Below are 27,286 nucleotides of genomic sequence, written 5' to 3'. Positions count from 1 at the left end.
GACAGGGCTAACAAGTCTCATGCATTTAGCTTGAGACTCATGCATGTTCATGCTTTTTTTGCTGCATTTTCCTTGAATCTATCGTTTTTTTATCTTTGATCTTTTCAATTTTGACCAAATCTCATGCATTTGCTTCATGAAAAGATGGCAGAACTGCAGTCATAGTCACATTTTAAGAGGGAGACATTAAAAGAAGTTGACTATTTCCTATTTAACATGTTTTAAAATAATTGAGACTGCATGTTATAACAAAACCAAAAATAATAAAAATTCAACAACCAAAATAAAAGGTAAACATTTTAAGATATCTCCCTTCAAACCTTTACTTTTTAGTAGGGGGGTGATACAAATACTCACTCTTTTGTGCTGTAAAATTCAAACAAAAAACATAAAAAAGGAAGATAAGGCATGATTGCCACTGAGACACTTTTCACAAGAGATCAAATAATAAAAATCTATCATTATGATATAAATTTATATACTGCAGCTGTGCTATTTGAGCAGTCAAATTGCATTGACTGTATATTTATATGTCATATACAGTCACTGACCATATATCACTTTGTTTATGACGTTGACAATGCTTTTCAGTACAGTTTTATTTATGACGTAAATAAAGCATACAGGTTCGCGGCAATTTAACATTGTCCACTCACAATAAAAGAATGACGGTTTTTACCCTAAATACTTCATTTTGAACAGTAATAGAAATTGCAGTATATAAAGAATAACCATACATTGCCTCGGAATATAACTATTATTTGTACTCGGCGCAAAACAGGTAGAAATGCTCAGCACAGCCTCACTTTCTACCTGTTTCTATTAGCCTTGTACAAATAACATTGATATTTCGAGACAATGTATGGTTATTCTCTATATAAAATCTTTCAAGAATTGCACCCATTATAGTATGTGTGCAATTCTTGAAAGATTTTATAATGCAAAATTCCGGTTATCAACCAAAAGAACTAATGAAAAGCAACTGTCATATATCTGACTTCATACAAGCATTTTCCACACAAATTAGTGGGTTTACGTACATCCAGTTTAAAGCTTGTTAAACCGCTGAAGTTTCGTACAGCAACGCCAATGCAGGCAAGACAAAAAAACAACAACAAATATGACAAATTTCAGTAATGAATATGATTCAAAGATAATTAGTTTAAACATATTTATTTATGGTGGATTGGGAAACAAGATAATTTGCAATTAATGTCTTCCCAATTCGTGGGGGCGAGAGCTGCCTTGAAGCAGCATTATAGCCTGCTCTTTTTCGAAATCTACAAGGGTGTCTTTTACATGCAAGAGATGTGGCTCTTTCTTAACACAGGTCAGCCATTTATCTTCGCCTTCCGACAAATTATCCCCGTTTCAAAGACCATAATCGCAAATTGTTGTCAAGGGAGAGCAGAAAATTCAGTCTCTAAAATTTTTGCCAGGAATGGGGATCAAACCAGGAACTTAAGTGTTAGTAGATAATGCCATGGAGAGTGTCACGTATCAGTAGGTTCAGTACTGTATTTTGTGTTCAACGTAAACAAAAGACAGCATGAATAATATAAGACTTATTTGCACTGTGGATACAAATTACTGGTAGTGATTTGTATATCATATACAAATGTGACAAAAAAAGCTTTATAAAGCATTATTGAGAAATAATAGATATTGGTTGAAAATGTCCTTAATAAGCTTGTGTTTGCTAATAATCTACTAAACACATCCATTATCAATATTGATGCAATTACGCTGAAATATATACCGGTATATATATAACAGGAAAATAGCAATTGATGTCGTATCTTCTATCTTTTTGTATTATTTTGATGGCACCAAAATACATTTTTAGCATGAATAATTCATCAAAGCGGTAATGAAAGAGAATTTCCACTACACTTCTATTAATGTAATTTGTTAAACAGGAAATGAAGATAACTAACACAATAAAATTTATAAAAATTTACGATGTTTTCATATCATTTATAATGTGCCGATTCTATTGCAAAAAATTGATTTTTTGTAAATATTAACCAATCTAAAGTATTGACGACCATTAAACGTATAAATGAAATGCTTGTGAAGTGATGGATATTAATTTGAGATTCGTTTACAATAGCAATAAAGGTTTTGCTGCGTCCTCGTAAAATAACTTTTTTTCGTTCTTGTTATTGATATTACACTAAAGAGAGACACACGGGTCTCAACAACAAAAACATTGTAGTTTAATTGTTAACATGCATGTGGAGATTATGAGCAAACAGAGTAATATTTCTATTGGGAAATTTGTTGATCGTTAAGATTACAAAAATAAAGAGTAAGACTATTATTGTAACTAAAGAATTACCTCATTTAATATTAATACATGCTCAAAAGCTTATTATCAATGCAATATTATAAACGTATCCAATAAATCAGGTTGCCAATTGGAAAGTTTTCACCTAACGTGAAAGAAATTGAATATATATATAAGGCAAAGCCAAAATATATACAAGCTTCTGCTTAATTTCATAACAGATTCTAATAAGTTAAAAAAAAAAGAGCAAGTCCTTAAGGCTCTCTGTTATAAAACTGAACATGCTGCTTGAAACACCAAATCCAGCATTTCGATTGGTTGAATTATGAGTCTGATTACAATAATCATACTCCAAATTTCTGTAATTAAAAAAACTTATGTTGGAATTGGCTTATTTCAGACATTTTTTTAACATTAAATATGCAGACTAGATCACTGCATCCTAGAACTGGCAAGGTCATTATGCCAGATTTTTGTGTTCATGGATCTATCATAATTCTTATGTCCATTATAAAACATTTTCTACAGAAATATATCCTCCATATCGATATTTATTCTTTTGCTCAATGTTCTGGCAAGGATTTTATGTATATCCCAGTGGCAGATCCAGAACTTTACCTAAGGGGGGGAGGGATTGGGGGGGGGGGGGGGGGCGCTGACTGACCTAAGAGGGGGCCCGCTCCAGTCATGCTTCAATGATTCCCTATATAATCAACCAAATTTTCTTATGAAAAGGGGGGGGGGGGGGGGGGGGGAGGGGGTTAGTTTTTTTTATTTATTTTTCATGCAATGGAAATAAGTGGAAAATAAGGAACTTTTAATTGTCACACATTGTATTCAAAATAGCTTCCATTTTTTTAACAAATCTTTAAGTAAATTAAAGTTAAGGTTCTATTTTATGACACCAATCTGAGACATAGTAGTATTTCAAACTTCCCATCCTCCTAGCTATTTATAAACTTGACGAATAATATATTAAATTTCAAATTTTTAAAAGTTGAAAAGTTCTTTTCCGACTATTGTTTTTTTTTAAGCAAGCAATATATTTGTACTTCATAATTCTTAAACTAGATTAATTATAGCAATACAGGAAACTGCAATAATAGTAGTTATCAAAAGTACCAGGATTATAATTTAATACGCCAGACGCGCGTTTCGTCTACATAAGACTCATCAGTGACGCTCAGATCAAAATAGTTAAAAAGCCAAATAAATACGAAGTTGAAGAGCATTGAGGATCCAAAATTCCAAAAAATTGTGCCAAATACGGCTAAGGTAATCTACTCCTGGGGTAAGAAAATCCTTAGTTTTTCGAAAAATTCAAAGTTTTGAAAACAGAAAATTTATAAAAATGACCATATAATTGATATTCATGTCAACACCGAAGTGCTGACTACTGGGCTGGTGATACCCTCGGGGACGAAACGTCCACCAGCAGTGGCATCGACCCAGTGGTGTAAATAGTTATCAAAAGTACCAGGATTATAATTTAATACGCCAGACGCGCGTTTCGTCTACATAAGACTCATCAGTGACGCTCAGATCAAAATAGTTAAAAAGCCAAATAAATTATAGTCTATCGATTAAGTGAAACTCTATCATTTATAACTATCAGTAACTACATTATCACATGAACAAGCTAACTATAAATCATGATAGCATTTGTTGTATTAGAGATTTATTATAGCTGATTAATATGAAGTTCTCTAGTAGATTCCTAAATAACCAGTATCTGAGTTTAGTTTGATGTGGCCATCTTACAATGCAATGAAACGTTCAAAAAATGTGTTTTCTTTCTCGTTTGAATTGTTTTACATTTGCCATTTTGAGGCCTTTTATAGCTATGTGGTATTGACTTTGCTCATTGTTGAAGGCTGTACCATGACCTATAGTTGTTAATTTCTGTGTCATTTGATCTCTTGTGAAGAGTTGTCTCATTGGCAATCATACCACATCTTTTTTTTATTGTAAATAATTGTCATAAAATGGTTATTCCAACAAAACCAAAGTCCTAGTACCAAATCAAGAACCTTAACAGTGGTTGTATCCCTTCAGTTGGTTCTCGATGTATATCTCTCCAAGGCATATGTTAAATGTTAAATTGTTTATCTATGGTCAGTTTGTCTTTTTTAGATGTTGAGATGCGGTCTCACTGACATGCGCCTAGCTACGTTTACGTCAAAACGCATGGGCGTACACTTGAATTTTGAAAATAAAACAAATAATCGACACAGAATAACATAGTCATAATCACAGCAGCCTTGTTTTTCTTATTTAATGGATTGTAATTTTGAATAAAAAGGGTCTAAATTTAATCAAATAGATCATTTAATATATTTGTTCGAATCTTTTGTAAAAGTCTGAATCTACTATGAATTCTACATACTTTTCTTATATTTAAATAAATTCACTATCTGCTCAGATTCAATATGCTGTTTGTATTTTTGTGGAGCCTGTGATTTATGTCCTAAAAGCGGGACAAAGTAGCGTCAATATTTAGGTTCCAAATGTGAATAAAGTCTTTTGAATGACTCTCCGTGAAATATTTCAACTGTTTATGATCAAAAGAGTATTCAGAGCAATATAATAATGCAATTAAATCTTTAATTTTCCCTCATTTTAAGGACAAAATGAATTTCTTTCTGCAACTAATAAGTGGTCGCAGTTTGGGCTTACATTTTGTAATTTCTCAATTACATTAACCACTTGTCGAACCTTTATCGAATTTTATGAAAATGCTGAAGAAGCTTTTTCTATGACTAATGTCTAAAGCTAAAATTTTGGAACCATTTGTTTTCGTTTATTTTTCTTTTCTTTTCTGATAGACAGATATCTGGATTCTTCTTTACGCAATTAATTGTTTTACATGCTCAATTTATAAACCTTCATAGCTAATATAGATTGTCGTGAAATATTCAAGATGAAGAAAAAAATATCAAAAGAAAATTTAAGATTTTTTTAAGTCGCTTTGAAGGAATGATAATTAAATTGATTAACTTTCTGTGGGAAGAAATCCAAGGTGTTCCAGATTTGTTTTTTTTATATTTGTGTTCATTAAAAGTAGCTTTGACGATTGTATGCTCACCCACAGCACCCTTTAAACTTATTTAAAAGTAACATTGGTTTGGACGTTTTCTCTAAAACCAAAGACCATTTGGCTACCTTCCAATCCCCTTCCCTTTCATGAATTTGACCTACCGAATTAGACTATTTACTGGATTTGTAATCACATAAGCAACACGACAGGTGCCGCATGTGGAGCAGGATCTGCTTACCCTTCCGAAGCACCTGAGATCACCCCTAGTTTTTGGTTGGGTTCGTGTTGTTTATTCTTTAGTTTTCTATGTTGTGTCATGTGTACTATTGTTTTTTCTGTTTGTCTTTTTCATTTTTAGCCATGGCGTTGTCAGTTTGTTTTATATTTATGAGTTTGACTGTCCCTTTGGTATCTTTTGTCCATATTTTTGAACACGATGAATAAGTTAACATATTACAAAATTTAACCAAAACAAATAAACCATTTAGATTCAAAAGTATGTTGCTATCAAGGATTTTTTACTGACAAGAATCATTATGGTATTTCATTCTCGATAGCTTTTGGGGGCTTTGTCCCTTTCGATCCCACTACCCACAGATGCTTTAACATTGAGCGGTTGGCACCCCTCATATCCCAGCCTCGCCAAGATTTGTGCGTACACGTAAAAATGACCCAGCTACGCCACTGACTGAGGCATACCCTATATTTCTTTTGAGCTTTTAACATATCTAAAAGATGCTTGGTCCAAATATCAGTCCTGTTAAAACTTTCAAATGTTTAAGGATTCTATACAGTATCAACTACAACCTTGTTAAAAATTGGTAGAAAACAGAATTAAGAAATTATAGTTTATTGATCAAATGATATTTTATCCCCTAGGATTGGTACTCCTATTACCGCTGCTATAACAAGAGATAAATCATCATTATATACTGTCTGTGTTTTATTAAAGAATCAAACAGTCAGTTTTGTTTACTATCAAATTCTTTTCCGACAAGCCAATCATTCCCCCTATGGGGAGTATTTTGTAATTTCTACCAAAAGTCAAATTATCTTTACAATTTCTACTTTGTCAGCTTGTGATGTAATTTTGAACAAATTTTCTTCCAATTATTTTCAAAAAGATATTTTTCTAAACATGTTGGTAATTGACTTACAATCATGACAACAGACAGATAATTGACGTGGTTGTGAGAGTAATAGGTCCAATTACACATATGTCTGTAGAAAAATTCTTCCTGCATTTTTTTTCAAAATGGGGAATTCCAGTTTGAACCATGGTTTAATTTTCTTAAAATATTGACAAAGTATTTACTTTGACCCTTTGACAAAAATATAAAAATTTCAAAAAATTTGAACCAACCGTTTTATCAGAAAAATTACACTGGTTATATAGCAGATGGGCAAACACTTATTTTGATCATTGAGAAGCTTTATATTCCCTTAACAACACAACATAATTAAAACGTTTAGCTAATTTAACAGAGTTATCTCCCTGAAGTGTTAGGTACCACCTTAAACAACATCCTGTGATTACCAGTTTATTTTTCATTCTTGGTGAACCCACAGTACAGTTTTATGAAACAAAGCACAAGAAAACTTGTCAAACTTTACCATTTTACTTTAGTCTAGTAGGTAAATGTAAAGATAGAAGCAATTCTACATGATATAAAAGGTAACCAACTACATTAAATGAATAAAAGTTGTACTGGACATATGAAATTTAGACATCTACACATTTTCACAAATAAAATATGAAAAAGATATAACATGCAACATACAGACTACAAAATATGTCTAGCTAAAATATTCCAATATTCTAAACCAATTCATCATGTCATTCATGTTTAGATTTATTTTGCTACTACACTCCCCCTCTATTTCAGAACAATGTTGAGTGATACAATTCTTTATAACTGAATGGACCTGTAGCTGTAAATAGTTATACATACTTGATCCTGAGCAAACAGATTCCAATCTTTGAATATTTCTGCCAGTTTATCTAGTCCCCCGGTATGGAAATGTAATATTTTATACTGACTCTCTCGACTAGCTATCACTACTTGTCCTTTAGTACATTCTGTATCACTGTAAAACAGCCGTAATGATCTCATCTGACCTGAAAATGTAGTAAACTATGACATAATTCATATATTCATCCTCGTTTTCAAAATTCCAATAGGGAACATCTATTATACTAAAATTACGAGGTCCAATTTGTCAGCTGTCATCACGTAAAAACGACAAATCAAAGAATTCAACTTTATATATAACTAAAATAGTACAAAGGTGTAGATTAAAAATTACACCACTCCAGGCCCTTTTGTTTTCCACGTAATTAATATTGCCAATAATTAAGAAGTTCTGGGTCGAGCCCGATACCGATACCAATAGTATATTCATCTGTTACCTATTACCTTATCTGTACGTTCCGCATTTGACAGGCGCACCACCAAATGGTGTATTCAGGATATGATTTACATGGGTTATAATCACAGGGTTGACACTACTAAATTGTCAAATTGTTACCTATTGTAGTATTTTAATCAGTAAGACTTTAGATAACAATACGAATACTAAAAATAAGGCGTATAGGTATAGTTTTCAATTTGTTAGCGGGCATGACGTAAAACAGTGAATCAAGGAATTCAACTTTATTTATAACTAATATAGGACAATGCTGTTGATTAAAAAAATACTCCATCCCAGGACTTTTTGTTTTCCAAATAACTAATATTACCAATAATTGATAAGTTCCAGTTAGACTGGATCAAACAGAAAGATTTGAAAGCAGAGAAAACTGTGATAACTATCTTATAATCGGCATGACTTTATCAGACAACAATACTAATACAAAAATAAGTCTTCCGCATAGTTATATACTTTAATTCAGTCACGGACCCGCGATATCACGGGTGTGTTCTAGTACTTTATATAATTGTATAAATAAACCAATTTTTCAAGACGTTTCGACCATTGGCCTTCTTTAGTTCTTTATTTTTCCTCTCAACTACATGGCTGACATTACATATTGTATCATATATTCATGATATTTCAGTTGTGTACATAAGATGGGTTATAAACAGTCATTATCAATTTATCATAGTAGGTAAAATTTGGTATCCATATAAAAATGCAGCATCTTAAAAAGGTGTTGTAAAACTGAATTGTTCGAATCATTGCTGTTCAAACTGATCCAACTTTTTTGTAAGACTGAAAAAATTAGTAAGTGAGCATCTAGTGGAATCAAGATTCCAATTTGTAAAAAAGTATATTTAACTGCCTTAATTCTAGTCTGACAAATAAAACTGCTAATCATTTGCTAATGGTATTCAGTTATCATGCATATGGTATTTACTAGAAAGTTTTGTTAGATTAAATGGAGTTTCCTTTACTGTGGATTCTTTATTATTTGTTGGAGACCAATCTTCATGGATTTAGTTGGTAAAGGTAAACCACATGTTTAATGTTCAATGAGTGACATATTTTCTATAGGCTTGTGTGCTGACCTCTGGCTCTGCAAAACCACGAAATTAGATATCCACAAAACATACTAGTTTTTCTTTATCCACGAAAATTGGTACCCATGAAGATAAATGAATCCACAGTATTGAAATATAAATCACAGCTGATTTTTTTATTGTCATTTACTCCGTCATGTCAGTAACCATGGTAACATTTAAGATTTTTTATTGCAAACCTGAAAAGATGAAGTTTGCTTAAACCATGTTGATAACTAACAACTTTCTTTCTGAAAAGCTGGATTAGTAAAGGTGACTTCCTTTGCACTAATTGGTGGAGTTTACCATGTTAACTAGCAATAAACTAGGAAAGAGTTGTTCAAGTACTTGGTCTACACACATAAACCAATGCCAAATTTTTTTTTCAAAAGGGCAAAAACACTTTAACCGAGATGAATTCATTTTCGAATTCCCCTGCAGGGATGGAGGGAAACTAACATATTTCATTTGGTCAAACTTGCAAAAATAGAAAGTTGCTCTTTGCAAAGTGTAAGAAATTCAGTTTACAATAGGCACTCCAATTTCCCCCATAAATTATAAAAAAGAAGATGTGGTATGATTGCCAATGAGACAACTGTCCACAAGAGACCCAAATTACACAGACATAAACATCTATAGGTACCCGTAGTGACTGTACAGCCTTCAACAATGAGCAAATCCCATACCACAAAGTCATCTATAAAAGGCCCAAATATGACAATGTAAAACAACTAACAAGAAAACTAATGGCCATAGGCTTATTTATATAATGACTTGGGACAGGCATATATACATAAATAATGTGGCAGGGTTAAACATGTTAGTGGGATCCCAACCCTCCCCAACCTGGGACAGTGGTATACCAGTACAACATAAGAACAAACTATAAAATTCAGTTGAAAAAGACTTATAAAAAAGAAGATGTGGTATGATTGCCAATGAGACAACTATCCACACAAGACCAAATGACACAAAATTTTACTCATCAGATGGACAAAAATACAAAAGAAAACTAACTATATTTTAAAAGTATTCAACCCCATACACACCATGAACATGATGAGCATGATGAGACTAAAAATCTTCGCATTTTACACAAAGTCAGTCCTTGCAAAAACAATGAAAAAAATACTCACCTAGATCTACAGAAAAGACACCACACACTTGATCCTTGCCATTTTTACGTAGACCCTTGCTCCGAGAGTATGTAACTGAATTATTCGGGAATGATAAATTATGTGAGTATAGTGAAGAATCACAACTTGACGGAGATTCAATGAAGTTGGGATCTAATGATGGATAGTTCTCAGGTGATGAACTTAAACTTGGTGGTTTTGAATCTGGTCCTGAAGTAGTTGTTGATGATGTTGATTCTGACGTTGTCCTATATCTTGTCACGGAAATATCAGGAGTAGTTCCAGAAGTTTCTATTGCATCTTCATCACTTTTCCTTCTATAATTTAAGTCTGTTGGAACTTTTGATCTTTCATGAGGTATTTTTTCATTGATATAATTTGTATCATTTGATTTTAAGTCACTAGAGTCAGTCATATGATCACAATGACCGTTTTCTGTCACATTTTTATGAACATTTTCTTTAAGTTCGTTTAACATTTGATTGTAATGAGCACCTGACGGGCTTGGATGAGTGGAATCCGAACTGAGACTAATACCTTCCCCATCTGTTGATTGTGACATACTAGAACTACTATTTGTTTCAAACTTACTCTCATTTTTGTTGATATTATGTTCTTCACTATATTTGTCATGATCGACTATTGGATCTTTTTCTAATTCTTCCGTCACGATCACAATATTGTCTCCTTCCATCTCAATACTGACTGATTTATGTCGAATCTTGTTTTCTTTCACTTTTGCACGAAGTTTGTTTCTATTCAACATGGCTGCCAACTGCTCCTCAGCTGTCAAGCTATCACTTGTATCAGGAGAAGACAACTCCTCTGCTTCTGTTTTTTTAACAGAACTACAGTTGTTTCCCTTGCTGGTTTGTAAATTGTTTACATTTACACCAATTTTATTCATTCTAAAATATTCACCTTTGAAATTTTTTTCATTATTTTGAACAATTTCTTCGTGATCAGGTCCTAGTCCTGAATCGGTTTGTGATTTACTACTCAAACTTAACTTCCTCCCACTTTCATCAAATTGGGACCAGCTTTCTCCACTGGCAAATTCATCACGCGATCCAACAGAAACTTCAGAATTAACACTTGAATTATCTAGACTGTGTTTTTTCTTTGACCTTACTGGTCCCCTGTCCAAATAATACTCATAGACATCACTGTTAACAGATACTGATGATCCTCTGGGAGAACTGACTGGTGATGGTGTTGTGACCTTGCTAAATTCAGGTCGTGGTTGTCTGCGTGGGCTTGGCTTCAATATAGTATCATCTGTTTTATTTGGACTATTTTCTATACTCCTTGGATTTTTCTTCAAACTTGAATTAGGGATCCAGGTTAAAATAAGCGTTGGTCCTCTTGACTGTAAAATAATAAAAGATATTTATCATGTTTATGAAATGATGAGGAATGAAACATACAATGGTACCTGAAAAACACGAAAAATACTGAGTATAAAGTTATCAATTCAAGACTTATAATACCTAAAGTCAAATTAATTTATATATGTGCCATTGTGGTGGATGTAATTTTTAATTCTGACCACATCAATGCCTGCAAACTTTAAAACAGTTGATTCTTTTATAAAAAAAATGTTCAAAAATATCTGAGAGATTTAATCAATGATTTTGCAAAACTATAACTATTGAAGTAATACAACAGAAATGGCTGACAAATAGTATTTAGTATGTAATCTTCTGTTCTTTTACTGAGTTTGATAACATATATATATCAAAGTGATACAATTAGGTTTTTACTGGTTTGGTTGAACTATACTTCATTAATTTTTAATCACATTAATTGTTGGTTTAATATCTTGTTAACATCTCTCCATTCATATTCATATTTAAACCATATGCATGCATGCACGAACACAACAAGTGCAATGTATTACAGGAACTTTTCATGCGTGTCTGATTTTTTATTTTTTCATGATAAATATTTTATGGCAAAATGTTCCTTCATCCAAGCATATCTTGGATGTGCAGGATGAAGGTCATTCTTAGAATATGAGCCTGAGGCTCGAAAGTAATGAATTAGCTTTACTTCTCATTGAGGGGTGAAGCTTACATATAATATCTCTGTTTAAAGAAACAAACTATAGTATAATACCTGACCAGACTATATAGCTGGCCAGTGACCTTGACCCTAGTATATAAGCACCTGTTCCATAATAACTTGTCATAATTTAAAGCAAGTTTGTGTCGACCAAATATAAAACCCAGTGGAAAAGGGTGGGTCTGACTGATAATCCCTAGGGTGGGAATTAATTACTTTCGAGCCTCAGGCTCATATTCTAAGAATGACCTTCATCCTGCACATCCAAGATATGCTTGGATGAAGGAACATTCTTATTCATATTTCGCCTTCGGTCTCAAGTAATGAATTAGCTTGTTTAAAGTGTAGACACAAACTAAAAACAATATTTATATAAATGCCAACATTTAATAAAGGATAAAAATCACAAGATCATCCAGTAACTACAACTGAATTGTATTTGTGTTTTAGTACTGATATCGGTACTATTTACTTTCCTGTGATAGAACTTGAAAAAGATTTACCATATGTCCAAACAAAACTGTTGCCATAATGTCCTTAATAGAACATCCTGAAGCAAAAAGCACTTAAAAAGAGGTTCCTCTAAATGAGTTAACCTTAAAACCTCAGATAAAATTAGAACTCTCTCTAACTATCTAAACTTTACGAAAAGACTTAGATGAATTCTCTCACCTATTTTGTACACAAAACTTAATAAATCACTGTCTTAACAACACAAAGTTTTGGTTTATCAAAACCTTTGATCACCTCATTAGGTAAACTAACTAACAGATCTAGTATTTTTCAAAAACTCATGTATATGAAAAAATAAAGTGCCATGTCTCTGAATGAAAGACATAGAATGTAAATCTACAGCTGATAAAGATAGTACTTTAAGGCAGATGTAAATGTAGTCAAGGCAAATAAAGACACAAGTATAAAAGACAATCATCAATGTTAAACACTCCAATGAATATTAAGAACCTAAAAAAGATAGCACTAAATTCATCTCCCAAGTGAAAGAGTATCTAACTCTTCAATTGCAGATTCAGGTTTAAGCAACCTTACACAAATACATGTAGTAAACAAACAAATTAAGTAACATCTTTTTCTTAAAGGATAAAGTCTGTTTCAACATAGAACAAGGAAAATTCACATTAAACATGCTGAATATGAAAAGCTTGTGTTTACAAAAATTTCAATAATCAATAACATCCTTTTAAGATGGTGATAAGGAATTGATCACACCAAATAAGGAAATTTCTCAAAAAATATTGATAATGCTTGATTATAAATGCAAGGTCTCCAAGATGAAGTGTAAATATATTTTACAAATGATTCTGAAATCTCCTGTTTATATTAAAGTGATTTCTGAGTATAATACACACGTTTTTACCCTACTGCACAATCAACCCTTCAGGTGTTGGTTCACTTATATTTTTTACAATATACAGTTAAATTAAGTCTCTTCCTGACGGAAAGACATTATCTTCAGTATACAACATTGTTACTAATTTTTATGCTTAGCAGTTTAACTGGCAAATAAATTAAAATTGGTCTTAGCAAAGAAAACCAACTCTGAGCAAGCCAAAAAGGATAACCAAAAGCCTTCTGAACTTTATCACAAATAATTTTCTTTATAATTATCCCCAACAATGAAAAAGATGGGAAAATATAAGGTCTTAATTCTGATCATGAAAAATACAAACATCTCTGAAAGGAGCTTGTTGGTCTAAAGACAATGAAGTAATTATCTACAGATTTAAAAATGAAAATGTAATAATAACAAAACAAATACATCTTCTTTCAATTGCCATCCTTTTGAATCTGTAAATTTTTTAGACATATGATAAGCATCAAAAATTTTCTTACCAGGAATATAAAGAGCTGTGATAAAAATGTTCTTTCTTGAACACCAAGCCCAAATAATGAAATATTTGTAGTAAGTATGTTAAGTGACAAAGAGGTTTAAAACCTCCTATTGCATAATAAAAGCTACTGAAATAGTATTTTCTGATTGTATAACTCTCTGTGACTAAAACTTTTTCTCCAAAAGAAAAATATAGCCAACAATACTATGAAATCTATATTAAATGAGTGCATACTCTTAAAGAAGCTCCAATAAATTCTACCAACAGAAACATTTTCTTCAAATTTGGATCCCAAATCCTTCTTTTGCCAGAGGAATCTGGTTCAATTCAAAAACTTATTTGGATGGGTCTATAAATCAAATTTTTAATTTCTGATTTAAAAATGTTAAAAAATTTCACCTATTGATGATAATAAACACTGTAACAACTATACAGTGTTTCAACATTATTTCTCGCCATGTTTCTGCAATGTAACATTCCCACAGATACTGCATTAAAAGCATTCGTCACAAGACCAATATATGATGTAAATCATCTAAAATACAGTTACACAATTCTATTTAAGAAAAATTTCCCAAGGGAGATAATTTTACCATTTCTCATCTGTCAGAAAAACTTAAATAGCTCAGTATCAATAATGAGACAAAGGAAAACAATGTGCTTCCAAGGAATGAGTACCAACTTCTCAAAATTTATTCCGAAGCACAGCTTATCAAGCATTTGCACCACTTCTTCTGTATTCACAATACAATCATCTAAACTCTGATCCATAATAAAAGAACCATCAATGTATAAACTATAGCATGTATATACTTCAAGTGACATTATTTCATAAATACATAAGACAGGTTTTAAAACCTTAGTAAAAACTCTTGATGCAGAAGCCAATTTTCCAAAACAAAAAACATGAATATCATATCAATGTCTTTTCCACATGAATCAGGAAATTGTGATATAATCATAAATGATACTTAAATATGCATCTGTGAGATCTATAGATGTTAGCTCTCTCTCTATATAAATATAGATAATTATTCTAAAAAGAATTACATCTAAACAAAAGATAAATGGTCCTGCTCCAAATGCTGATTAGCCACAAACTAAGTTTGTTTGAATTTTTCAAATAGATACAGGCCTTGAAGACCAATCTTTCTTAGGAACTAAGAAAATATAGGAAATAAACTGATTTTCCATTGATCGATCAACCTCTTAAACAGCTCCCTTAGCTATCAATTTTTGGACTTATGAAAATAATTCATCCTTATGAAAGGTGAAATGTATTTAATTCAAAAATGATAAACCTTGTGGTACATCATTAAGAATAATTTTATAATCATTTCTTAATATATCTAATATCAATAGATCAATAGAAACACTTTCCAAATCATAATATTTAAGTTATCTACTGTATATATAGCAACTGATTGAGAAAAGTGACCTCTTCGAAAATCTCTGTTCCCTTTTTGGAAACCTCTCCCTCTCAATGAAGGGAATTGCCTACTAGTATAGTACACTAGTTGACCAACAGAGCATCTGCAGTTAAAAAACTGCTATTGCCTTTCCCATAACAGCTGGGAGTAAAGTAATTGTTAGACCTAGAACGTTAAACTCTTCCAAGGAGTCTATAATTTGCTTTAGAATCTTTGTATAAACACAAGTTTGCTTTTTGCAATCATAACTAGAAATGTGAAAAAGCAACTATCACAACAGAATTACAAAAAAGTTTTATCATCTAAATATTTCTGAGCATCTCCTATGGGTTTAACCAGAAACCCATGGTCAAACAAACAAATAGAATTTTACAATAAAATCCTTGTATTATCAAGATCCAATGGCTCATTCTTACAACAAGAAATAGTCAACGCAACAATAGGGGTGATGATCAACCCCTTAAGAAAGTATCTCTGGGTTTCCTGCATATTTGAAACCACAGAGTGGGCCTGTCTAGGCAATGCCATTTCGATTTTTTATTTATCCTAGACACACTAGGATTGTCACAGTTCTCAGTGTGATAGTATTATTTCCTCTATGAACTTTATATTTTCCTGATTTTATCAAAATCATGATTAAACTGTTCAACAAACAGGATGAGATAATGTACCATTAATCTCACTAAAAGAAGCTTTAAAGGCTTCTGAAAACCTTAATGCAGGATCAAAAGACGTATCAAATTCAACTCCGGCTGGACTATCATCAGCCATGGCACAAACTCCAAAAAGAGGTACATACACCGTATCATTTCAGTAGATCAGATCAAAAATTAGAACTAAATCTTAATAAAAGTAAGCCTCTAATGGCAAAATTCAAATAAAGCCGCAGGTTTCTCTACAAACTCTGCTAGAGTTGAAGGCAGTGAAACTGTCTCAAACCTCATGATTCATACAGGTTCTTTACTACATTAACAATAATGAGTAAATGTATCAATATACATGCCTATCTTAAATCTCAACAGCACTTTCGTGAGAAACATTCACAAATCAAGTAGATTTTGAAGTTATACAAGTAGCACTAGATTTTAAAACTTACTTTTTACAGGTTCTGTTGCTTTGTCAATTATTTCCAATTGCCATATGCCATTATGACCTATTATAAAACTACTAGGTTTTATAACTGTTTAAGAAGAGGATTTATTCAAAATACCTCTTGATTTCCTATTAAATTTATCATCTTTAATTTCTAAAACATTCCAGAGGTGATGAAAATCATAACCATCACCCTAGTAAGTGTAAACATCATTCTAAACATCTTGCAAAAACAATACATTTGCATAAACAAATTCAGCTATTGTAATACAAAAATGTGTACCTGTGCAGGTAAAACACGTGTAAATTGTGAAGAGTACTCACGACCTTCAGGTGAATAAAAATACTTTTAAATATCTACCTGTTTAACAAACAGGAGTATGAATTAAGTAACACATACATCGTACTAATGCAAAAACTTTATGAAAATATAAAATTGTCATACATCGTAGACAATAAAATATTTAATTAAATTCCCATGAACACTTGTCATACATCGTAGACAAGAAATTTTTAAATTCATTTCCATCAACACTTGTCATACATCGTAGACAATTGAGGAATTATTATTTGTAAATAACAGAATAACATTAGAACTTGTCGTACTTCGTAGACAAGTTAATGTAACTTTAAGAACTTTCTCCCAAATTTAAGATAAAAATAAAATAACTAAAAAGAACTTACGTGAAGTGTCCACTTCCACCCTCAAGAAAAATAATGACAAGTTATTATGGAACAGGTGCTTATATACTAGGGTCAAGGTCACTGGCCAGCTATATAGTCTGGTCAGGTATTATACTATAGTTTGTTTCTTTAAACAGAGATATTATATGTAAGCTTCACCCCTCAATGAGAAGTAAAGCTAATTCATTACTTGAGACCGAAGGCGAAATATGAATAAGAATTTACCCTACTCATACTGTCCTATGTTCATTTATTATAATGCAATATATGTACAAGGCCATAAAACTCCCAATTGAAATGTTCAACAAAGGATATATTTTTTGTAGACTTTAGATAAACAATAAAGGGATATATCAATGAAAAATTCCATTTTAAATAAAATAAGTACCCACAAATTAAATGAATCCATAGTAGTACATTATTCATCTTCTCTATCTGTGATCTGATATCAAACAAGATTTGTCCCTAGTACACGGATGCCCCATCTGCATTATCATTTTCTATGTTCAGTGGACCATGAAAATGGGGTAAACTCTAATTTGGCATTAAAATTAGAAAGATCATATCATAAGAAACATATGTAGTGAGTTTCAAGTTGATTGGACTTCAACTTCATCAAAAACTACCTCCACCAAAAACTTTAACCTGAAGCGGGACAGACAGATGGACGAATGGGCAGACGAACAAACGAAGGAACAGACGGACGAACAAAAAGACAAACCAACAGATAGACACACAGACCAGAAAACATAATGGCCATTAATTGGGCATAAAAAGCTAGCTGTAGCACGCCTCTAGATGCGAGATTTTCTCATTGTGTTCATTGTGTTGAAGACCCCCATTTGTGGGTTTCAGCTGTTTTCTGCTCTTTGGTCGGGTTGTTCTCTCTTTGACGCATTCCCCATTTTCATTCTCAATTTTAAATGAGGAGTAATACATGCATAAAAAATATATACCATTATGGCCTGTTGAAAAGGTGAATATCCAAAATTGTCAACACGAGAGGTTATTTCATTGAGGGTGCAGCCCGAAGTGAAATAAATAACTTTTAAGGGTTGACTATTTTGGATGTTTATTGATTCTAAGGGGCCACCATTGTTTTATTATACTGAACTAAGAGTGGAAGGGCATTTCAAAAATTTTCTATAGTGTCTATATTTTTAACATCGCACACAGACTGACGCTTGAAAATATACCGCTTGTGTAAAATTTTAGGGTTATTCGTCTTTCCTTGTAATTGAATGAAAATTAACTGAATTAAGCCATGTCACGTGATAACGTTTCACCCAATAGAATTGTTTGAAATATATGTAAGGTATAATAATACACATTATTACCTTATCCATCTGAGATCTGATATTCAGGTAACCAGGGTGATGTTCAGAGTCCATGGTCAGTGGTGCTGGTGGGTGAACACATACATTATTCTTACAGTAGATTATCTCTCCATCTAGAGGAGGAGGCTTTAAATCACTACCCCCTATACCTAGCAAGTTGGTAGCCTTCTTAAATATGGTACTGAATGCCATGACTGGATCCATGAAATTTGTCACTGTGTTATCTGTTCATGCTGAATCTGAAAATAATAAAATAAACATAGTTATGATTTAATGAAAATAAATCCCAACTAGAGGCTCTAAAGAGCCTGTGTCCCTCACCTTGGTCTATGTGCATATTCAAGAAAGGACATGTAATCTCCAACATTGTGGATGAGTATAAATTTTATGACAAAAGTCTCTGTTTGGGTGATCTTGTAATGCTGATCATGTGAGTTTAGTCTTTACCTCTTTTCACCTTAGTTCTCATCCCCTTGTGTCTGTCAGTATTTCAAGACAGAGGTTTTCCTGCAGTCTCTTCCAATGAAAACTGGCTCTACTATAAGGCATGATTGGCATTAAACAATTAAAAACCATCAATCCAGATAAAGGCTAAAACCTCATACACATCAGCTCCTAATACAAACAAATGTACTGTAAACCAACTAGTTCTTGCAAGGATTTATTTTCATGACTAGAAAATAGCGGGAATATAATTCGTCATGAATGTGTAAAACTTAGATCTTTTCTGATAATACTTCATCGAGTAAACTTGAAAACTGCAAAATCAAATCGCACTGAAAGTGGCATGAAGGGACTTAAAAAGAAATGAAGTATCTGCAAAAATAAGTTGGTTTACAGTAGTTTTTCAATGCTTCATATAAAATTAGTACAAAACTGTAGCCATAACAGGCCAATCTGACATAATAAGTAAGTTAGAAAAAGACCAATTAGCTGACAGTCTGTCAAATTAGAGCATATATATAGCAATGTACTCTTGAAGACCAATAAAATCAGATACAAAGTTGAGTTTATATTTAAATAGAGTACATTTTGTACTTTTAACAATGTAATACATAATAATGGTGAATAGGATTATATAAAAATCAATTACCATACCCATTATATATATGAATTTAACATCCAGAATATCATAACAAAATCTTCTCTCAAGGTCATCTAAATATATGCCCTTACTAAACACTTGACAGTTGTAAGGTATTAAAAAGTTACTATTCCATATTCACAGTTTCATTTTTGCTCAACAAATATAAATTCAATTCACAAATCCATTTTCTTTAACCTCAAGAACAGGTATACAAACAATATGTGTATCTGCAGCATCAAGTCCTATAAAGCTTCTTACGTATGATGTTATAGGTTTTCTTACAAAATAAGTTTATTTTTCTTGTATTGATTACTTTTTTTTACAAAGCTGATGGATTTATCATTGAACGAAATCTCCTTTGCTCCAGGTAATGTTAATGTAAATCACATATTCTACCGACTTTTTGCCTTAGAATATAATTTCATGATGACACTATTGAAAATTTAAATCTAATTTTACTGTTCATTTACTTCATGTACTTTACTCATATCAATAGACAGTATATATGTTCAAGCCAGTAAAAGGGAATTTGCTTTTAAATATACATGCATTACATGTTCATTTATAACAATATACTCCTTTTCTAGATTTATATATATATGAATGTATTGCTTCTTTGCAAGAGTTATCTCCCCTTTTAACTTTATGCCTGATATCAAACTCTTTAACCCTTTCCTGTATGGATTTTTTTTTGGCATACTTGAAGATTTAATAGGATTTTTCAATAAAATTCTAAAAATATGCTTTAAAGTATTTTAATGTATTGTGAAAAACAAATATTTCATCAATTAAGTAAGATATTTTTTTTAGAACATCCTATTCATAGTATTGGATACAAATTTTATGTATACCTTTCTTATAGTCAAATTAAGCGTTTCAACTGAAGTACTACACAGGCATCAAAAGGCGTCATTATGGAGGAGAGGTAAAACATAAACATTAGGTAGCATTTTTAATAATAATTTAATTTAATTTAATACTCACTATAAAAAAAACTTGAAAAATAAATATTAAATATCATTTTATTATTTCACACATGCACATGTTTTTTTTTGTTAGATATTAATTTTTTTAGAAAAAAAGTGCGTATTTTCAAACAAACTCAATATTTTAAGTTTTTTTTCTGAATTTTCTTTAATAATCAGAATCAACGCTTTCTGTCCCATCTACAATATGAAGTAGAAGCCTACTGAAGGGGCATTATATGTTTTCCAGTATGTCCACTCATGACATTCATTTCCACACATCACCTATCAAGTTTTTTATGGTTTTAGTTTTGGTTTAAGATTTATTTTGTGGTCACATCAACATGAAAATTGTACACATCATGAAGTCAATTGTTCAAAATATCTATGTCAAATTTAGGTAGTGACCCAAATTTTGTAGTTCATTGAACATTAAAATGTATATAATAATGGGGGGAGGGCGCATATATTCTTGTTTTTTTATTGTTTTTTTTATCTAAGATAGATTTTTTTTACATCATACGTACACAATTGAACTAAAAAAAATGTCCATTAACATTTTCTTTTTGTAATTATACACGAATATATGATCTCAACTACAATAACATTACAAAGTTCAAACTAATAATTATCATCATATAAAAATATAAAAAATATTTTTCTTGCCTTTATATCAATATTCTATGTTCTACTGGTTCCTTAGTTAGCCATTTACCATTTAACCCATGAATAGTGACAAATCCCAATAGCAGATGGACAATAAATTTTTAACTTACATGTTTATCCCCAAGCCAGATGTGATGATAATAAAAAAATCAAATTTATTCCTAATATGAATTAAATATTACATAATTATCAATACAACACACAATTACTCACATTTGTTCCAGAAAAATACACAAGTACAAAAAAAAAACGTCAATAAATATAAACCACCATATGTGTCATTTTGCCTTGAGAATATAAACAATGTAAACACAGATGAAATTTCTGTCATCAATACACATGTATTAAACTAATCAATAAATTATAACAACAATGGACACAACCATTTGACAGAAAAATTATTATACTCAATCACAGACTATGACCACTATTATAATTGGTAGCAATTTTCATATGATGTATAAATAATCAATTACAATCAATTTCCATTTGTCATAATATTCCATAATAACTTTCATTACGACCAAATTATTTCCCTTTTTACGTCATAACTCTATCATCCCAGAAACTGATATGGATTATTTACATGCAGATGATGCACACTTGAAAAGAAGTCGTATTTCTTTAAAAAGACAAAGAGTCGAAGACAATTTCTTATTGCATGCTAAATTTCCTTTTATACTGTAAACCGAACAGATATTTATTGGTTTTAGTCACATCAAGTTCTCTGCTGTGAAGATTACTGAAGGTTTTGACTTTTAATGAAGCGTGCAATGATCTTATAGCTAAGGAATCCTTAATAAGACACTGGGAACAATAAAGATGCTTATTAGGATAATTGCAGACATTTGCCAAAGTTCATGAATACTCCAATGCAATTACAATCAGATATAAACAGCCTTGACACTTGAACAGCTGTTTTATTAATTTTTCTAAAATGCCTAATTAAGGCCTTTGAAATATATTGGGGAAAGTAAGAACAACATAAAAAGCTTCCATTTATTCTTGGTCTAATTATTTAGTATGACAATAATGGTACATCATGTGTAAACTACAAGATAATCAGCAATCATCATCCTGAGTTGTCTTCCAAGTGGGAGGTTTAGCTAGTTATAAAACCAGATTTAGCTCTGTCTGTTCTAAGTCAGGAATATGACCATTGATTTAGCTTCCTCTAACGGTTGATAATGTTGTTTTTGTCATTATTTTTTTTAACCTTTTAAATTTTCCTTGAAGTTCTGTATTTTTGTTAAAAAAAATTAAATGAAAAAAAACCCGTACCAATCTCTTTCACAGAAGCTACTGCAGTGCATGTAAAGACTCAGTTCTGACATCAATATTAACATTAATATTAGATGTGGAATGATTGCCAATGAGACAGCTTTTCAGGTCATACTTTTGTTGTCTCTTTGACACATTCCTCATTTCCATTCTCAATTTTATTTCACCGAGTTTACATAACATACATGTAGATATAAGTCAAGTTCTGCATCCAATCACTGCATTTAACATTATTATAATCAATCATACGTACATGCATGGATAATTGACCAATTTTGAAATAATAGGGAAATTATTGTTTTGGACTTTCTGATTGGTCCACACATAAAAAGTATGACCTGAAACTGTGCAACATAACTAAACAAAGCTGACATGGAAATAACTGAATTCAATTAGCCCATTATTTACCTTATAATTTTTTTTTAAAACAAAACAATTCCTATGAGACTCTTGATATATTAATCTGGGGAAAGGAGAGTGGATGTCTTTTGTCAAATATCAACTTGTGTATGTTATAAGTTGCCCTATGTCCCCCATGGGACGAAGTGGATTAAGTCAAGTATGTTATAACACCCAATTATTCTTTTTTCATAATATCTTTTTTGTCTGTTTTCTCTATATTCATGTGTTCCCCCATTTATTCTCTATTCCCTTTTCCCCTCGTTCATGCATTGCCCATTATTCACTATTCTGTAACCCTATCAAGACCTGACCTTCAATTAGAATATATGTTGCACTCCAGAAATATGATACTGTAAATTCAGAAATTAATGCATGCATTTATTATTGTGATTTTGTCATTATAGACTCAAATGTGATTTTAATTTTTACGATTTTCAGAAAATTCTTGTTTAATTCATTCAGTCATTTAAAATATTTCAAAATGAGAGTATAAATTATTGCGTTTACAACTCTGTCGCATTTTAAGCAATAATTTTAAAACCTCGTAATAATTTCTGAATTTACAGTACTCAAACTGATCTGCATAAAATGAGGAACTGTATTTATTGGCAAATAATAAAGAACTATGTAAAATTTAATGTGCTTTTATTCTTTGCTCTTTTATCACAAACAAAATAGCTGCAACATATTTTCAAATCCATTTATTTCAATAAATCTAATTGATTGATTTGGTTGATTAAACAATGTTAAACTAAGATGCTTGACATTTTGTCAATATTCTGATTTATATCACATTAAATATCATGTTTCATGTAAACTTCTGGTGAACCTTATACAGTAAGAATCTTAAAAGGAATTCTAGACTAACAATTTCTTTGTAACCCAATATTAAAGAACTGTCATGCTTTTCATTCACAGGTGCTAAATTAATTAACATTATGATAATTGAAGGAAATAAAATTTGGAGCAGACACATAATAATAATACCCTGTAAGTTAACAATTAAGGATCTATCTTTGAAAATTAATGCTTTTATATCATTTATATGTTTCAGAGTTTATTGTGACATCCAGTTTCACTGAACTACACATTTTCTATAGGGGCCAACTGAAGCCTGCCTCCGGGTGCAGGATTTCTTGATGTGTTGCAGAACCATTGGTGACCCTAATGGGCTGTGTTTTGCTCTTTGGTCAGGTTGTTGGCTCTCTAACCAATTCCCTCCCTCATGAAAAAGAATGTCTGAATTTTTGCTGAGTTTTGCTGAATAGGTTCTGGACCCTAGCTGAATGCATGCTGAACCAAATTTGGGGATCTGAAAACGTGCTGAAGCACTTTTTCCAAAATCTGAACAAATACTGAAAACTTACTGAAATGTTCAGATTTGCTGAAAAAGTGCTGTAACATTTTCTGAAAAGTTCAGACTGTGCTGAAAAATTCAGACATCGCTGAACTGAAGCTGAAAATAATCTGAACTGTTCAGTTATTGCTGAACTCCTCAGACAAACATCTGAAACTATGCTGAAAACTTTTTGATATCTTTGAACAGTGCTGAATTTTTCAGAACAACCCTGAATACTTTCTGAACAGATTTTCAAGATCCTGAAATGTTCAGAAACAATACTGAAATCATTCTGAACAGAAAAAATACTTGCTTAATTTTTCAGAGAGACATCTGAAAATGTGTTGAACTATTCAGACAGTGTTGAATTGTTCAAAACAGCTAAAAATAAACTTTCTGAAATGATAGAAAGCTGAACTGTTCAGAACAGCTCTAAGAGCTCATATGAACAGATTAGCAAGATGCTGAACTGTTCAGACAGAATACTGAAAATCTTCTGAAAATAATACAAACAAGAATGTGCCCACAGTACACTATCATATTCTATATTTAGTGGACCTTGAAATTGAGGTAAAACTCTAATTTGGCATTAGAATTAGATAGATCATATCATTAGGAACATGTTTACTAAGTTTCAAGTTGCTTGCAATACACCTTATCGCTAATCCCGGCTGACCCTGCCGCTTGAACTTTTGACGTCAACAACAATCACTTTTCCATTGTGGCGTCAGATATTTTGTTTTATGACGTCAACATTTTACGGGAACCTGTGTGAAATCCAGCAATGGCGGATAAATAGCGATAAGGTGTATTGGACTTCAAGTCTTCATAAAAAAAACTACCTTGAACAAAAACTTTAACCTGAAGCGGGACAGAGACAGACAAAATACATGTACACCAAAGACCACCAAACTGAAGTTGTTTTTTTAATTACATGGGTTGATCTGAAGTCAATTGGCATTAACAACGTAAACAAGATTCTCCCAATCGGGGGCACCCAAATGTAATCATGTCCACAGGTACCTGTGAAATCTACAATAAACAATAATAAGCTGGCTTTCTGTTTTAAGTCATGAGTACTCTATTAATAATGTTATGATTGGTAATCAGTCACATTAAAAACTGAAGATCTTATATCAATTACAATTTATAACTTGTTGTAAGTTTGATGTTTCTATAATAAATTTCCTTTCTTTAAAAGTCATGATTCCCTTACTTGCAAAACATAATCTGTTAATTTTGGAGGCGAATTAACCAGGTCCGATTTGACTTGGTGCCGAACTGTCTATATCGGTGCCGATTTGACAAGGTGCCGGAATGTCTAGAATTCATTTATATGATAAAAAAATTTATGAAGACTTGAGAGGCATACCAAAATTATACCAGCAAGGACCTATGTTATATTAAAAAATTGACACCGGATGTCTTGCCAGGTGTCAATGATTATGTGTCTTGGTGTCGAAGTATTTATAAAAATTCAAAATTTGAAAAGGGAACTTACGTTGAAATTATTTGCGATTTGTTCGATAGCCTATCCGTTTTTGCTGGTGCACTGCCAGTGTTAATTTTATCTGTAGAAGAAGTTTTCTGAATCTCTCTCCAAGTTCTTAAATATGCCTTACTTAATTGTATTTCGGCATAAAAAAAGAACTAAGAAAAATATCAGATTAGTCAATCCTTGTTGTAAACTAATACAGTGTTATTTACAAGCACTGATGGTACAGTCAGTTATACAGTGAGTTAAAACGTTTTCATGATCTAAGCTGCTCCCCTGCTGGCTACTACACTATGTTCGTAGAAAGTAGATACCAGTTTAATAAATGAAACCTTTCTGAACCGGAAACGCATAATAAATTACGTCGACAAAAAACTATTTAGGCGCCCTAAATACGATTTGTGAAATGATGGCTATTTTTATCAGATAAGTATATTACAGTTCAACTGAAATGTTTATTGTTAATTTTAAATCAAATTTAAAGATGAAAGTTTATTGAGACAATCTATAAATACCATTTTTGAGAAAGTCAACACCAGAAAATAAATAAAAATGAAGAAAATCCTTCAAATTTGTATGTATTTAACTTTGCACATCATTAAGCACTGACCATTCAACTTGCATGTATTTAGAGAAAATCAGAGAAGGAAGGGGAATGTCCTTGTTTATTTAGGAACCAGCTGTTATTTTACTTTAAGGGGAAAAAAGAAAAAGGGGGACATGCTTTTGCAAGTTTTGGTATGTGAGATACAGGGGTTGAATATGGAACAAAGGGAGGTGGAGAATGTGAGAGAATTCATGATTTTTTTTTAACACAACAACCGGATTTGGTAAATGAACCATATTTTGATAACCAGCAGTTTTTTAATTTGAGGGACAAAAAGGGGGGGCATGCTTTTGCAAATTTTGGGATGTGAATTATAGGGTATTGTGGGGATATGGAATTGAGTGAGGGGGAGGATGTCAGATGTGAGAGGAATAATGAAAAAAAATACAAAAAAGCAGGATTTCGGAAATGAATCATATTGTGCCCCTAACTAGTCCAAGGCAGATACAGGGTCCCACATATGGAGCTTCATATATATGATAATTGCATAGACTTTTTACAAGTATTCACACAAACAGGAGCGGATCCAGCCATTTTAAGAAAGTGGGGGTGCGGCAACTATAATAATTATATGTCCCAATTCAAATCGTCAAATGTATTGATCATTCAAAAAAAGGGGCACCCTTTCATCTAACGAAATCATGGATCTGCACCTTTCAATACAGATAACTCTTAAGAAATGTTTATACTTTTTTTTCGCTTCCCTTCTAATTTTTTTTTTTCATATTAAATCAATAAATTAAAAAAAATGGCATTATGAAAAAATCATAATTTATGTTGAATTAGAAAATAGTAAGACATTGGATTCTTTGTGGATTGTATTTTCTTGCAGGTGAAAGTCCTGCATCTTCCACAGGCACAGAAACTTTTTGAAATTCAAGCAGAAATTGAACTGATCTATGTTTGAAGCTCTGAAACTTCAATTTTGATTAACACAGAAAGAAAGAGAAGTTTACATATATTATAATCTGATTTTTATTTAATATACAAATGATTCTCAATTTCTGAATTAATAGAATTAAAA

General features: G+C 31.8%; 1 protein-coding gene across 2 annotated transcripts in view; it reads right to left on the bottom strand.

Annotated features, from left to right (window-relative positions):
- The window catches only part of LOC134725151 (TBC1 domain family member 16-like), a 61,986-nt gene that overhangs the window by 18,765 nt on the left and 15,935 nt on the right, over window positions 1-27,286 (bottom strand). For both annotated transcript variants that reach the window (XM_063588729.1, XM_063588728.1), the window contains 3 exons: window positions 18,421-18,659; window positions 9,964-11,332; window positions 7,280-7,446 (listed from right to left, as the gene is read on the bottom strand). In XM_063588729.1, coding sequence (XP_063444799.1) covers window positions 7,280-7,446; window positions 9,964-11,332; window positions 18,421-18,624 — 1,740 coding nt within the window. In that variant the 5' untranslated portion in view covers window positions 18,625-18,659. The remainder of the gene's footprint in view (window positions 1-7,279; window positions 7,447-9,963; window positions 11,333-18,420; window positions 18,660-27,286) is intronic.

The sequence above is a fragment of the Mytilus trossulus genome, chromosome 7 (assembly GCF_036588685.1).
Source record: "Mytilus trossulus isolate FHL-02 chromosome 7, PNRI_Mtr1.1.1.hap1, whole genome shotgun sequence".
Taxonomy (NCBI): Eukaryota; Metazoa; Mollusca; class Bivalvia; order Mytilida; family Mytilidae; genus Mytilus; species Mytilus trossulus.
Note: the sequence above shows the minus strand (reverse complement) of the source record. Positions and strands in the feature narration are given on the sequence as shown.